This window comes from Trachurus japonicus, chromosome 22 (assembly GCF_045865225.1).
Source record: "Trachurus japonicus isolate A0001 chromosome 22, Traja_1.0".
Taxonomy (NCBI): Eukaryota; Metazoa; Chordata; class Actinopteri; order Carangiformes; family Carangidae; genus Trachurus; species Trachurus japonicus.
In genome coordinates, this window is record NC_140928.1 from 14,017,596 (window position 1) to 14,033,577 (window position 15,982).

Below are 15,982 nucleotides of genomic sequence, written 5' to 3' on the forward strand. Positions count from 1 at the left end.
ATACTCTGTAATTTGTGAGAATTTGTTTTTTGTTTTTTTTGGGGGGGAGGCTGAAACTGTATTATTTATAGGCATAAATTACATGCCATAAATTTCACGCATACTGTACTGTGTGCATTTAATGTGTTTGGGTTTAGGCATGTTTACCCCTGTGCATGTTGGCACAAAGAGAGGAAGGAGATTTGTGACTGCATTTTGATGTCCTACCACCCTGTCCTCCATTTTAAAAGCATGTACATGTGAGAATGAGAGCGGGCAAAACAGGCGAGCAACCCCACCAGCAGACAGCAAGGAAGATCACAGAGAGGCAAGTAAAAAAATAAATAAAAACGTGATCATACAGCGAAATACAAGGGGAAGACACAAGCAGTTATACAAAGAGACAAGCTGGCAGAGAGACAGACAGGCAGGAAGACAGGGAGACAGGCCGAGACAAATAGACAGTACTCGTCCCTAGTTTGGTAATCTGATGGAGAGATTAGCAAGCAGGCAGCATTTGGGTCGGATTATCGAGTCATTAGAAAAGACTGGTGCTCCAGAGCCTCTCTCATGTGTTAATGTGGCTTTACAGATCCTCAGCGCAGTCTGCGCAGATAGTCTAGTTTGTGTTCAGAGTATATACTGTAGACAGTCTTTCAATATGTAAATAAGGCCACATATACATAAACCTAATTCTCCACAGATTGATTTGTTTCTATGAAAATAAGTAAAAAATACGTGCCATGCGAAATACAATAATCTTTGTGACTGACGTTCTCATTTTTTAAATTCAGTGAAATTTTCAATTTGATTTTCCTGTTTTAATAATAAAATAGATTTAAAAAAATATATATTTTAAAATATTTTGTCAAAGGAACTACCACATTGCAGTGGCAGAGAAGTGTTTCTTGCAGAGGTGAGAACAGTAGCTATCACAGAAATGTTCCTCGAACGTGAGTGAAACTAATCGATATGAATCTAATTTTGTTTTTGCATCATCTGAATCACTGTGTCATGTTTATTCCAGCAGAAATGCTCAAATTCTATTTCTACTTTTTATCATTTTTTTTTTTTTTGCAATTCATAACCCAATCATCAAAATGTTTATGTGTTTTACATATTTTTATGTAAAACATCACTTAGCATTTTTATTGATGCCTGTTTTTTCTCTCTCCTCCCACAAAATAAGTTCATCCAAGTTTTCAGCACTGACACAAATTCCGGCCTAGAGGCAGGTGAACGCGCAGACAAATGAAGGATTCTCTGAGCAAATGCATCAGCACTATGTCGAACTGTATAGCCAGATAAGCTGTAGCATTTAGCACAGTAGGTCAGTGGAGAATACAGGGGTATATGGCCTTTATGCACTTGCAAATCATACAGCTGTGATGTTCAGTGATGACGGGATTTAAACAGGATCAGGAGGAAGCCATAGAGCTTATGTGTGTGTGTGGGTGTGTGTGCAGGGGAATACATGCTTTTACAGTAGGTTATGTGGATTTTAGGTATTTACTTTGTAAATATCAGCGGCTATACTCACAGCTCAAATGTGTATGTGTGTGTAAGTGTGTGTGTGTGTGTGCATAGTTGTGTCAGTGGTGGGGGTTGCTTGGTAGTTCATTGACAGCCGATCAATGCTGCTGACACTCTCTGTGTCAGATGTGCTGATATGGTCCAGTGACCGCAATATCAGTTTCAATTTCACTAGAGTGGGCAATGGAGCCTCTCATAAGTGTGTGTGTGTGTGTGTGTGTGTGTGTGGTGTGTGTGGTCTAATATTTTCTAAATAGAAAAAAAAATCTACGTGTACATGATCATGTATCAGCAAGAGGACACTGACCAAGCAGTTCTTGAATGAGTCTCAAAGGCTTGTAACTTCACTTCCAGGTCGAACATGTGCACATTCAATCACCCTCTCTCTCTCACACACACACACACACATGCAAACACACACTATCTGATCTGTGTTCCCAAAAACCTTCCCTTTTGCTGCTGCCTCTGCATACACCATGCCCCAGTTCCCCACCCCCATCCCTTTTTGTCAAATAAATTGCTATGTGACCTACTTCCCATTTTGCACCATTTCTCTCATGTTCAGATATTATTGTTTGAACATGAGTGATTTGCTTTGGGGCATACAGTATCAAAGAAAACACGGTGTAGATAATATGGGGAATAGTGTACTGTAAAGTGTAATGAATGAATGTTTTTTTGTTTTTTTTTAAAAATATGGTAACGTTCATTTCACGTTGACATTTTTTTTTTTTAAATCATGATTTGGTTGTTGCATCGTAGCTGCTTCTATTACTGTGTGGGCAACACGTTATGAGTGGGTTTTTTTTTTTAAGGCTGGCTTTTGTTTTTAAAATTGCCCTTGTATGATTTGTAATTAAAATACATGGTTCACGTATTTTCTGATTAACACATACAATAATACTCACAGCCCTCATAATAACAGGATGTCTTTGTGATGGTCATAGACTGGGGAAATAAGGTAAATCAATTTTGCAGCCTAGTTAAGCAGAAAGCACAGTGGTAATTTTCAGTAATAAGCATGGCTAATTCATTGGACCACATTGCATTTATAACCCAGTTAGGTCTGCACTAGTTGGCATCTAGTATTCTATTTGGACTTGAGGTGCATTTTTAAAAAAGCTCCTCATGATGAAGGGGATCTTATAGCACAGCTCTGTGGATCCCAGATATCAAATGTAGACAGATTATACAAGTGTTTGCAGTGCGGTGGGAACTTTTGTTTTATATTACTGTACATTTATTACATGTTATTTCATGTGTTACACAACTTTTACAATTTTATTTCAGTTCATGTGTTTAGTCACAATCTGCCCATGTCCACACACACACAAATCTAATCTCCTTCACAAACTGCACAAGGATTATCACTTTTCTCAATGTTTCTCACATTTCATGTTCATTATTTTGAGATATGTACACTTTATTGAATCAGGATAGCAGAGCGTGTGAAAGTTTGTGTGTTAGTGCGTACATGCATTATGTGTGTGTGTGCCAGTGTGCGTCTACCAAATCCGAGGCTCCATCCTGCCTTTTCCCAGCCATGCAGAGGTGGCACCGGAGACCACACTGACCCTGATTTATTGGGATCAGAATCCACATGACAGCAATTAATTTGCATCCATTAACTACATCGCTCGCTCTCTCTTTCCTGCTCTCTGTGGACATTTTGCACTCTCGCACAATCACTTTGAACGTTCTTCGTTTCTTCCCTCACTCCCCGACTTTTTCCTCTCTCAGCATGTTCGAACCGCTCTCTCTCTTTTAATCAGTCACCCTCGCTCTACCAGTCACTCCTGCATCTTGCTGCTTGTTTTGTTCAAACCACTGGGATTCTATATTCCTAATCCATGACGAAGCCCTTCAGAGTCCTATCTGACTGCTACCGAAACTATAATGTCCTGAAGTTCACATTACGTGTGATCGTGTGTGTGTGTGTGTGTGTGTGTGTGTGTGTGTGTGTGTGTGTGTGTGTGTGTGTGTGTGTGTGTGTGACTTGGAGGCATGAGGAACCCCCGGCTGGCTGAGAATCATATGAATGAACCCTATAAATAATCATTATATTACATGTACTCAAATTTTTTTAATAAGCGAACAGACTATCTGTGTAATCGGAACAAATTAAATACTGCTCAACAAATTGGCTGCCTATGATTACACAAGGAATTTGACATTAACATTTTAACGGATCCTTCATCCTCCTCCATGGATCCTCCATGTCGGTTTCTCATTAAAGCATCCAACTCATGCAGGTTCTCATGCTCAAGGGTCTTTCTCTCTGCCCCTCATGATAAGACACTTTATTGCTGGCCTACATCTCTTGCCGCCTCCCTACCTCTCAGTCTCCATTCTACTAGTTTCCGTCTGCCAAGTGCTTTTTCCTGGCTTTTCAACTCCAGAAAGGAGACTTTGCTGCAGGGAGAATTTGCCATTTATTTTCAGAGACAAAAAAATGAAAAGGGGCTTTAGCACTTTGTATCTATTCCCCCTTTTGTGTCTACATTCTCTACGCATCTTTGCTCTTTGCACCATTGTGGCGTCTCTTCATCCAGCTCGGGCCTCCATGCCTCCACTCTGTCCTCGGGGTGAAGAGGACCGGGAGAGCACGGCTGGCTAAATGCACCGGGGGTTGGATGATTGGGACAGAAGAGCGGGAGGATGAATTCTTTTGACTCTCATCTAAAACCCTCGTCCAGATGAATTGAACAATCTATCACGGACATGCACAAAAGATGCACAGATGCTATTACAGCAAGTCCTCGCACTGTAGGCACGCTTTCTGTGTATAGTCATGTATTACTGCGCACCCATGTGCACACATACGCGAGCGAGTGCTTCATTTTAGGAGAGTGCATGTGCAAAATTTAACAGTGCCTAATTCTAAAATTATTCCAAAGAGAAAGACAATGCGAGAATCCTTTGCTCACATCTCTTCACCAGCATAGCTTGGGGACAGGTTCTACCGGTATCTGTTTAAGGATTGGCTGAGGATGTGGTGCGGGAGGAAAAGTTGCAGTTGGCAGCAGGCGGGAAGACACTGCAAAGGGAGCGGGGGTTCACAATAAAGGATTTTAAACCAAAGCCTCTTTGGTAAAGAGGAGGGAGGGAGGGAGGAAAGAATGGTGCTGTGGGGGAGGCGGATAGATACAGGATGACACAAGGTCCAGATTAACCCTAATCTCAGGCCTGGTGGTTTAGGTGAGGCTGAGGGACTGTAGGAAGCTGTCCCGTGCCAGGTGGTCATGAGGAGGTTAAAACTGGGAAAGGGTGGGGGGCACTGGGAGGATGAGGATGGGACAGGGTGTTGCTAGGGAAGACAGAGAAAGAGAGAGAGAGAGAGAGGAGAAAGACATGACAGTGGAATGAGGTATTTCCGTATCACATCTTCCAGCGCGCTTTTATTTGGGTAGAAGTAATACCGAAAATCCAAAATGAGTGACCAAAAACAGAAATGGAGAAGATGTTTGGGGGGATATGGAGTGGGGGGTTGCACAGCTAGCAGAACAGCAGGCACTGTGACGGTGGCTGCAGGGTGATTGGGTGGTTGGTGCATGGTGACAGTGGCACATGCCCCGGTGCATGGGATTAGAGGGACAGTCAGTAATCTGCTGTTTAGGCTGTATGTAGGGCAAGAGTGGCTTAGCCTAGCCACTCTTAGCACGGGTCGAGCGCTACAGCAAGAGGGAGAGGAAGTGGACTGGCATTACAGATTCCTTTTCTGCATTTATCTCTCTCTCTTTCCCCTTCCTTTACTTGTCTCATGCATATAGCAGGCTCTAATATCAAGCACTCTACCTGCTATTCTGAATGCAACAACTAAAAATAATTAGCGTGAGAGGGGATTGTATTAAAAACAACAGACACATAGGATACAACCTGCTGTCAGTGCAAACACTGAACTCAAGTGCAATTTTTAGGTGCTTGACTTGGGTCTGCTTTCTAGCAAAATTAGACAAAATTGTGTATTATGAGCAGTTGGAGCACAATTACTGTCATGTAATTTCCCCAGCTACAAAAACTCTTTGCGTGCTGGGTTCAGCCAGTTTAGGAACAAACATCCAACAGAGATCTAATACAATAAAGTCTGAAGGGTGCAGGTAAAGATTCAAGACAAAGAAAGACTTCATGTAGAGCAGAGCTTCTCCTCCTACTCACGATAAATATTAAAAAGGGGCTATTAAATTTAAAATCCAGTCCCTAACAATCCCTGCAATGCTGTCTGAAGCCCCTCAGTCGCAGGCACTCTTGAGATTTACAACATAAGCACCACTTACTCTACAAACATCTTTCAATGAACCAAAATCACCGGGCAAATTAATAAATCTAATTATTTGAACCACTGAAATAACAAATCCAGAACTCACAATAAAATGACATGCTACATGGCTCCAAAGAGATACTACAAATTGGCAAACTGTCTCCTCAGAAAGCTGAGGCACATCCCAAGCGAGTATAGACTCAGTGACCGTCAAATGAGAAGAACACACAAAAAGACAAGGCTGCCCAAACAGGAGTGCGTACAGTTTGTAATCACTGTTGAGCAGGGGGGAAGGTTTGAGACAGAGATGCACTTCCTCCTTCACTGTGGGAAGAATATCCTTTATTGAAATTCACATTCATCTGTCATGGCTGAGAATCTTTACGAATAATAGGGTTTATTATTACACGTCAGCATCTTCTCTACAGTGTTTCATGTTTTGTGTCCACTTGTTGTACTCTTCCATGATTAAAAGATTCTCTCCATTCTCCAATGAGCCAAGTGATTTATGTCAAGTGAAGTCAAGCATGGGCCAGCGGATGAATCAAAATTTGTCAAGTTGGCTTTTCCCACTCAGGTCTATGAATTGATACAGCTTGGTTTTGAACATGAATCCCCGGAGAGCGCCACATTGCTTTTAACTGACTGTAGCTTCAGCCGAGCAATCAAACCCTTTGTTTTTTCACACCATCCCACAATCCCACCTGCTTCGGCGAGACGATGGAGGACCCTTTGAAAACAACGAGGCGGCATGATTTATTATTCTAATTAGGCGAAGTGAGACTTTAGCAAAGCCACAATTACACTAAATCGCCAAAACAGTTTTCTGGTTGGCTGGCTCCCGTTCTGTTCAGATGTTAATCAGAGGCAGCTATTGAGTGGCGGTGCAAACTGCTTGTGAGTCACACTATTGCTGGGTAATATCTTCCACGAACACACAAACAATCAAACAAATGCTAGAGTGCTATATTGAATTACAAATAAGCATTTTGGCTTATTAAATAAAATTGTATAAAACAGTCTTAACCAGGTAACACACAGCTTTCCAACCGCCTCTGAGTCAAATGCAGGGCTTAAGGTGGCACGATACCCAGTTCAAATCTACTGAGGTGGTTAATTCCAGGTCATTTCATAATCTCTTTGATACTCTCTCACATCTGCACATCTCTTTGCTCTCACTCACTGACAATCAAACAGCTGCAAGCTGGCACACTCACTAAATCCTCCGGTGCAACACACAAACCACACACGCGAACATATGCAATCACCCACCGTACACGCGCGCGCACACACACTACATACACGAGTGCCCATTAGAGAGCAACACACACAATGGTGCACTGCACACAGACTCATGTACACATGCACAAAACACTTACATATGCAAGTGTACACACGCACACTTCTACTCAAACTGCTACCGCACTCATGCAAAAAAAGAAGGTTTTATTCACCACCAATATCCCTCTGAATTAAAAGTAGATCTTTCCTCCATCACAGCATAGAGCAGAGAGTGGTGGAAATGCTAAATGTATTGATCATTTCTAGGAGGTAGACGCGCATATACATTCACAGATGCAGACACGCACACACCAGGGGGAAATTAACACACATTTTGTGAGATCTCTTCACGTATGTGGTTTCCATCCACCCCTGTGGCTCTCATCACCTTCCCGTCCCCTCCTCCCCTCTCCCCCTTTCCTCTTCCCACATCTCCACACACCCCAAAAACACCCCAATCATCCTGCATCAACAGGCATGTGAACCCAGTCTTCAGTTCATCTCTTTCCCTCTCTCTCTCTCTCTCTCTCTCTCTGCCTGCTCTATTTTCATCTATGTGCTTCCACTCTCCTGGCTTTCGGGTAATTACCTGGCATTTGCATTGCAAAGTCCCCTGTGCCGCCCTCAGCTCCTCCGCAGGTGATTGAGCTTCATTTCCCCAGCAGATAAGAGAGAGAGAGAGGAAAGGGGGATTGCAGCAGGGTGTGATGTTATTCTGGCTTAGAGGATATAGGAACAATGCCCTGAATTCTTGTTACCAGTAGATTGGTTGCTTCATGGCATCCACAAGAAGTTCCCACACTTAAATCATCCTCATTACGATCACATCACTTGCAGGACAGACTGTGGAGAAATGAAACCAGAGAGCAGTGAAACCACCTCTGTGGGTGACCTGACCAGTGCACGTGTGGGACCTTTTCTTTATTTGACAGGTTACACTGGAGAATCAGACAGGGGATGTAAGGGCACCGCTAGAGGTGGACAACGTCAACCAAGGACGCCGCAGTGGTGTGTGTGTGTGTGTGAGTGTCCTCAACCAGGTCACTGGGATTTCACACGCTCGGTGACTCCTGTCTGGAGCTGCAATCAGTGTTTTGCAACCAATTCATCATTGTTTGGTTCATAACACGTCAGAATTCGGTGGAGAAGCGTGCATCAGAGAGTCCATGGCAATGTCTTCAAATGCAGAAGAGTTACAAACCTACAGATATTTGGTTCACATATTAAAAAAAACAGTCAAGAACATTGAACCCCTCTCAGTGGAGAGGGTGGAGCCAGAGAGAGTTTGGAATTTTGAAATAATTGAACTGATTCACCAAAATAATTGCCAGTTCTTTTTCTATCAATCAACCAACCGGTGTGCTTCAGCTTTGTTCTTTATTGTCCAAAATATGAGTCATGCAACTTCATAACTCAAACACATCCTGAACATCGACATTCGTGTTTATGTGTGACATGACATGTGTGTCTGTGTTGCTATTGTTAGGGATGTGTGATTGTCATTGTGTTGTGTATGTCCGCACCTGTACTGATGTTCTAGTCAGTCATTTTCAAGTAATTTCGACTTTTAGAGTCACCCCTTAGAGTCTTTATTTGATGTGACTTGTTTGAAGACTTGATCTCTCTGCAGTTTAAAACTTTCTGGTTTTGTTTTATTTTTTACAACAGTAGATATGACAGAGGATGCAATGTCTTTAAAAAAATATCCCAAAGACTAACCAGGCAGGAACAGGTATAGCTATCATTCATTGAAAGGACTTAAAGCAGAAGTAAGCAATCCGGTGGTTTTGGCTAACTTCTTGTCAGCCGATGGAGTTAGCAGTCCCCGCCCTCGTCCCTACGTCACCACATTCACGCGCATCCCTTGGCTGCACACACAGAGAGGACCGCCCCTTTATGCTGTCCGTATCTCCCAAGGGGGCAGTTGTCGGTCTGAGAAGTGAAGCTCACTTCCGCGTTCAAAAAACTGCAATCCCCTCGGATTCCTCTGGGGGCTGGTGTCAGAAGGGAGCATTCCCCATAGACCCCCATGTTAAAATTGCCGACTTTACATCCTCAGTAAACATGTTAAAAGCCTGGTGTCAGAACGTTTTTTCGTCTCAATCGATAGTTTCTACATCCGCACACACTCTGAGGGGGGTGAATTTTTTTTTAACTCTACCGTTTTACTGTTATTAGGTTAAAATTCTGGCCAATTAGGGAGCGGAAACGTTGAGTGACAGGTCCGAGCAGCTCCGTGGACAGCTGCTTCGAGGCCAGTGGGCGGGTTCTCGGCCGGCCAATCCAACATGGCGCTGTTCAGGCCGCCATATTTGAGTCATAAAAACGACTCCCCAAAACCAATGGGTGACGTCACGGACGCTACGTCCATTCTTTTTACAGTCTATGGTATCTCCTCATTCAATAAAGGTTGCAGGATACAAGGAAAGTTTTCTCCTCGGCTTACAGCAGAGCAGAGTGACTGACAGACCTGTGTTTTAGACCAAATACTCTATATAAGTGATTGCCGTCGGAAGATATAACTATTTAAGATATTCCGCTTTAAATATTGACCTAATATATTGGTGGCAGTGAGAGCTTGATGCACTACTGACAAAATAAACGTGCAGCAAGGGCAGGTGACAGACCTTGATGCACAATTGACAAACAGCATTATCGTACAATTGTTCAATACTTTGTGACTTTTGAGGTTACAAGCAATGACTGTGTGGACGTGGATGTAAAGCGTGCCTCCTTGTCTGTGCTACCTGCAGCAGGCTTGTTTGGGTTAAGTTGCAGTGCATAGGTTTCAGGACCAACATGACATATTTTCTAAAAAATAAAATAATTAGAGGTAAAGAGACTCAACATGGGATTGTGCTGGAATAAGATGTGTTTAAATCACATATGGGATACTTCTCTCCAAGTGGGCAGAGCATAATCAATCTCTGCATTGCATCTTATATGAATCACTCTGGTGCTTTTGGAGATGAAAGCATCATATGGTCAGTGTTGAGTGCCAGATAGCACCACACACAGAGACTGACTCAACTGTCTCTATAGGAACACAACCACTGTTTTCTTTGCAGAGGCTTCCCAACGTTTCCATAATACATCAATCAGGGATGGAGCAGTTTTTAAAAGGCCGTTCACAGTGGAGTCTTGAAGCTGTTAGTCGTCCACATTAATCCCAAACACACGTTCCTTGATGTAAAAACCAACCACAAAGGGAAAACCTACCCACCCATACGTCCATACTCTAACCTGATCCACCAGAAACACCTCCCACAGAATGAGAGCTGATAATTGGCGAGAGCTCATTTGCATGCTGAACGGCGTGGATATTTATTTAAATTTAATTTCGTTCCCGCACACGGTGCACTGTAGGCTTTTGTGCCAAAGTCATATTAACCCCTTGACTAGTTAATATGCAGTGCACGACGTTGCCCACGCACGATGAATATTCATATTGATGGCGTTTTCGCCGCCGTCTCTCCAACCCCTCTTCCCCCTCCCTCCCTCTGTTTCCCATCCCCGCTGGAGAGAGAGAGAAAAAAAGAAAAGAAGCGAAACGCAACAGCGTGGCGTTATGGAGGCATCCCGGAAGACTCGGCCATTTTCACCACAGTGGTTCTCCCAAACACAAACACACACAGTTTGGCTCCTTCTGGTCTCTGTGTCGGTCGCTGCCGCGGACACAATGTCAGATAAGACTCAGCTGCCGAGCAGAACCCGCGCTCTGAAGGGAAGGGACGAGAAAATGGTCGTGACAGGTAAATAACACGCGGTGTTAAACCAAAAGAAAAGAAAAGAAAAGTAAGTTTCCAGAATGACAGACAGCTGGCGCGAGGATGACACCTGATAAACTGTGCACGTGCTCGAGTTACGTGCAGTAGCCTAAGTGCACGCGACTGACATCAGTGGAGCTCATGTGAAAGTAATGACAGGAAACAGGAGCCCAGGAGTGTGATAAGTGAAATGACACTGATGGAATTCATATTAAAATGCAACTGTTTAGCTTTTATTGAGCTGTAAACAATGATTAGTTTAACACAAGTTGAACTTTTTAATAAGTGATGTAACCAGATATAGGCAAGGGACAGGAGGGGAGCTTCCTTTTCCTGTTCCCATTTTCTGTGTGTCATCATGCAGTGATGTCATGTCCTGCTCCCTCAGAAAAAAAATCTATCAGTCAGAATTTAAAGTTCTTTCATTGGACATTTGCACCGTCAAAGACAGGAAAAAGGATATTACTTGTGTGACCACAGCCTTGAACTTACCTAATACCTGTATTCTGCTGAAAACACAGACAGCAGAAAAGAAATAAAAACATCACATTACAGATTACAGGGTCCAGGGACAAAATCTTTGTCAAGTGGACGTCTGTCGTTTAAACTTTCTTTACCAGTAGAGCCCTTGACACGAGAAAGTTGAGAATCTTTGGCCAATAGTCCGCTTGACGTGCCCTTGTGTCTGATGAAGTTTGGGTTAGAGTTCAATCCAAACAAGTGGTTTCGCTGTCTGTCGGATAAACGGAAGATGCGGTGATCAGATGACACAATCACAATCTCAGACTGAAATTATAGTCACAGGATATGTCCAAGGTCTGTTGTTAAGAGACCACTTTTCGCAGGAAGTGGAGGCTCAAACGTGCCCAGTTTTCAAAATGAACAAATAGTCTAAGTCTAGTTCAGAATACTTAAGCGTTTTTTGAGCTCGTTATGACTTTGGCTGTAGAGAATCACCCTAAGTAAGCAACAGGATGAAGTGCAATGACTCCTGATGGACAGCTGCCAGCTCTTTTTCAGTTAATATATTCTCTCTCGCACTGACTTAGAATATAAAAAGGTTGGCAACTACCATGCTATTACTCTGAAGTATCACATAAACGTGCTTGATTCTTGAGATTTTCACACAGCATAAGGTTATTTCCTTTATCAACAGTGATTCCCTCCCTCCTCTTCCTTTGAATTTTGGCCCGTGGGAGCCAAATCTAGTATCTTAACCTTACAAACCAAGCATGTCTAGGTACACGTGTGTTAATACTTTTTTTTAGCCTCTTTGGGGACAGTGATGAAATCTCTGAGTCAACCACAAAATCTGAAGTGGCAGCAAAAAGCCTGTTGGGATATATGGTAGGATTGTGTTACAAATAGTTGATGATTAAACTGGGATAAAGCAAATCTGTACGGATCAAGTTCCCAGCACTGTCAGAGACACTCAGCGAGAATATGACATCTAAGTTACTATATTGTTTTAAAGTTTTTGCTATGTGTTGGTGCATGAAATTAACACATCATACTCCTACTTTTCCCATAATTTCATTCATTTTTGGGTATAGGCCCCAGTCAAACCTCTCGCTCACACCTCCGTCCGTCTTGTCCTTTCATTCATCTTTTTATCTTACTATTTTAGGACAGGAGGGCTCGTAGGGGTCTGCGACAAATGATTTTTAAAAATGATGCGATTTGAACCCAGTGCCAGTCTCAGTGTCTCTACTCAGACGTGAGCATCCGCAAAGTGCATTGTGGGAGCTGGGTGTGAGTTTCATAGGAGGAAGCGGTGCCGCAGCGTCCAGGGGCCCATCTGGGCATTATGCGCATGAAGGCTCCGCCCCGTCGTAAGTTCCTGCTCCGTCTGTCGGAGCAGCTCGGAGACACCGCATGGCAGAAATCTGTTCCTCCCCTTTCACCGTGGGGGGCAGCTTAGGTGGGGATGGGGTTGTTCTAGAGTGTGTGTGTGTGTGTGTGTGTGTGTGTTGGAATAGCATGCTTCTGTGTTTGTCAGTCTGGGCCAGTAAGCATGAGTAGTAGGGGTTGCAAGGACTGTCTCCACACTGCAGTCCCAGCCTTGTGTGTGAGTGTGAGGACACATTTGTCCCCTTTGTACCATGAAAGTTGCCTCTTTAAAGAAGCTCCTTATTCCTTGTTCAGATGTCCCGGCGTCCTCTGTTCCCCCACTCGCTCCACTGTGTATAATGTACTCTGTGACCTTGGCGAGAATGATCCAGTGGCAGATTGCTACATGGTAGGGGCACAGTAGCTATTATTTTGAGTCAGTGCAGAGTAGACTGCCAATATTTCTTCCAAACAGGATGGGGGAGGTCAGCTGACCAAAATCAATCTCTGTTACATGCTTCTCCATAACTCTTTAAAGCAGGTTCATGGCGAAGATATATTTCTGGCATTATTTCTCTGTTGTTTTCTCATCTCTGCTGTCTCCAGATGCCCTTGCTCTCTGACTTTTGCAGTGAGCTCAGAGGGTAAGAGAAACGTGTAAGTAAGTGGGAGAGCATGCAAATTAAGCAAACAAACACTGGACAAATTAAAAGAGAAAGATGTGCTCATGGGCAACACTGTGGCTCAGTGATTAGCTCTGCTGCCCCAGCGCAGGAATGTAGTGTGGTTAGACCTAATGTTAGGTCTGGAGTTTGCATGTTCTGCATGGGTCTCCTTCGGGTGTCCTGGCTTCCTTCCCAGTCACTTAGGTGATTTGGAGACTCTGAATAATAGTGTGGCATGCACCTGAGGAGAGTAAGCTGTATAGAAAATGAATGGATTTGCTCTCATGTATCCGCTGTGGGAGACTGTCAAGATGAATTTCCTTTTGCTAGAGAATTAAACAAGATGCATTTATACATAAATGCTGAACAGCACGACCCCCTCCCCCCATGTTTGAGCCGTCCCCAACAGGATGTGCCTCCATCTTGCTTGAGGAAGATAATGGCGTCAGTGCTATGGTAGATACTCTTCTCCATAGCAACTGTTTCTGTTGCTAGGCTACAATATGTATGGAATTCATGGATGGCTTGAAAGTTGTACTTTCCTGAGCCTCGACAGTTTCCCCCAGCCTGAGCACACAGGCAGCTTCATGTGTATGTATGCCACAGTACCAAGTTGTGTGGATTGTTTTGAGGCCACAGCAGCATCATTTCCTTTACTTACCTCTTACTGTTCTTAAAAATGGACCACCTCCCATCAGCCCTTTTTCCTCCCCTCCCCTTCTTTGCCCCATTCTTTCTCGCCCCCTACCCATCCTCCCATACAGCAGAGGGTAGTTGGCACCAGTATAAAGCATCAGCCTCCGACGACGACTCGTGTCTGACTCCCTGCCAACCTGTGTGAAGCTAGAAAGAGGAGTAGTGAGAGGGAGGGAAGAGGAAAAGAGAGGGAAAGGGAGAGAATGGATTTTTGGAAGGAAATAAACAGAACAGCCTGGAAATCAACCTTTCCGTCACCAGTTTTGGCATCCAGCGATAGTACCTCTCCCGTGCCTCTGCGTGAGGGGGGCACCAGCACTCGGACTTCTATGGGTGAGAAACACAGGACCGCGGGTAGAACCGGAGGGTAACAAAGACTAAATACCCGCCGAAACAAGTCAAACTGGAAGTTATTATCCGCTAAGCAACAGACAGATTGTTGTGTCCTTGACTGATGGTTAATCATGATACAAGCAGAGTAGCAGGGCAAGCGGGTCCGATGTTTTGGTTCTGGTCCAGCCGCCTACAACCAACAAGCTAAAAAAGCAACAAAAGGTGACCAAAGTATTCCGCTTCAGTCCCGCTGTACTGTATAGGCTGCACTGCGCTTTTCAGATATCCTCAAAAACAAAGGCGCACAAAAGAAATTACGCCCATATCTCATCCAAGTTGGAAAAAAAATCCTCTTCATGAATCCTTCCCCCATATTCAGCCTGTTTTCTTCTTTTGTAAGCTCAGTCAGTCACCCTCCCTGCTTGTTTTTTGTCGTCCTCTGTTCTTTCTTTTGCTGGCGTAGTGAGGCAGCGTAGTGAGGGTATTCAGCCAGTTCTTTCTCAGTGCCTGTGTGTGTGTGTGTGTGTGTGTTAGGTGGGGTAATTCTGGCAGAATAGGGTGTGGGCACTGGGCTGGCAGGGGGGAATGCTGGGCTAGGCACAGTGAAAGGAGCCAGCCTGGCACCGCCTGGACCTCTGCCAGCTGCTCCATGGGAGAAATACCCACAGCAGAGGTTGGCGTGCGAGCGATTGTGCGGCTGATTGCGTTCTTGTGCGCGTGCAGGCGGGCGCACACGTGTTTTTTTTTTTTTTTTTGTAAAAGAGGGGAGTGAGGGATGGGAAGTGGTGGTGTGAGGAAGAGAGTGTGAAGTTGAAGATGGAGAGCAGCTGAGAGAGACGAGAGGGCGGGGAGTTTTGGCTCGGAGCTGGCTTCTCTGGACAGTGCTGTGTCGGCGTGTTCTTGGCTGTCTTCATTCTACCACTCTCTCTTTTTTTTGTTTGTTTATTTGTTTGCTTGTTTGTTTTCTCTGTGTTCTCTCTTGGATGAAGTGCTTGGTCTTTTCATATAGCGCTCAAAGGCATGGTGGTCTGAAAGCCAAAAGAATCCTTCACTGCCTCTCTGCTACCCTCATCTGTTGCTTCTCACTGGCTATTTACTCCTTTTATTGTTTTGGCAGGCTGATCTCTCCTCCCACTCCTCCTCCTCCTATCGCACTCTTGTCTCTCTCTCACTCTCAAATTTTCTCTCTTTCAGACATTTGGCAACTTGACTACTTCTTTTTTTTTTTTTTTAATCGCTGTGGCCAGAAACGAAGGACAAGAGGGTGAGAGTGAGCAGAGGATGTAGACCAAACAAATTCAAAGAGGGTTGACGATTCCTCCCGTCCTTCCACCACCTTCAGTCACCCACGTGAACCGAGAACATTTAGCTGGGACGCTCACTGACACAGATATACTTTGACTGCAGCTGACTGTGCCCGTGAACGTGACCTGGCAGTACCGACCAAACCTGCTGCTAAAAGACAGAACTGTGGCACAACGGGAGGGCAGGAAGGGATCCGCTCCAGGGCAGCCAGGCCTCTGTGACATTTTAGGAGTCCTTTATGCTTCTGCAATCTGTTACTGCGGAGAAAAAAGAAAACCAAACAGTTTTTGTCTAATATCAAAAAGTGCCCTTAAGGTGGCACACCGAGACAGCCG

At 44.2% G+C, this 15,982-nt stretch overlaps 1 protein-coding gene across 1 annotated transcript in view; it reads left to right on the top strand.

Annotated features, from left to right (window-relative positions):
* The first annotated feature begins 10,589 nt into the window (after positions 1 to 10,589).
* Positions 10,590 to 15,982, top strand: part of msrab (methionine sulfoxide reductase Ab) — a 34,418-nt gene continuing 29,025 nt past the window's right edge. Inside the window, exon 1 of the mRNA XM_085766930.1 lies at positions 10,590 to 10,803. Coding sequence (XP_085623056.1) covers positions 10,620 to 10,803 — 184 coding nt within the window. The 5' untranslated portion in view covers positions 10,590 to 10,619. The remainder of the gene's footprint in view (positions 10,804 to 15,982) is intronic.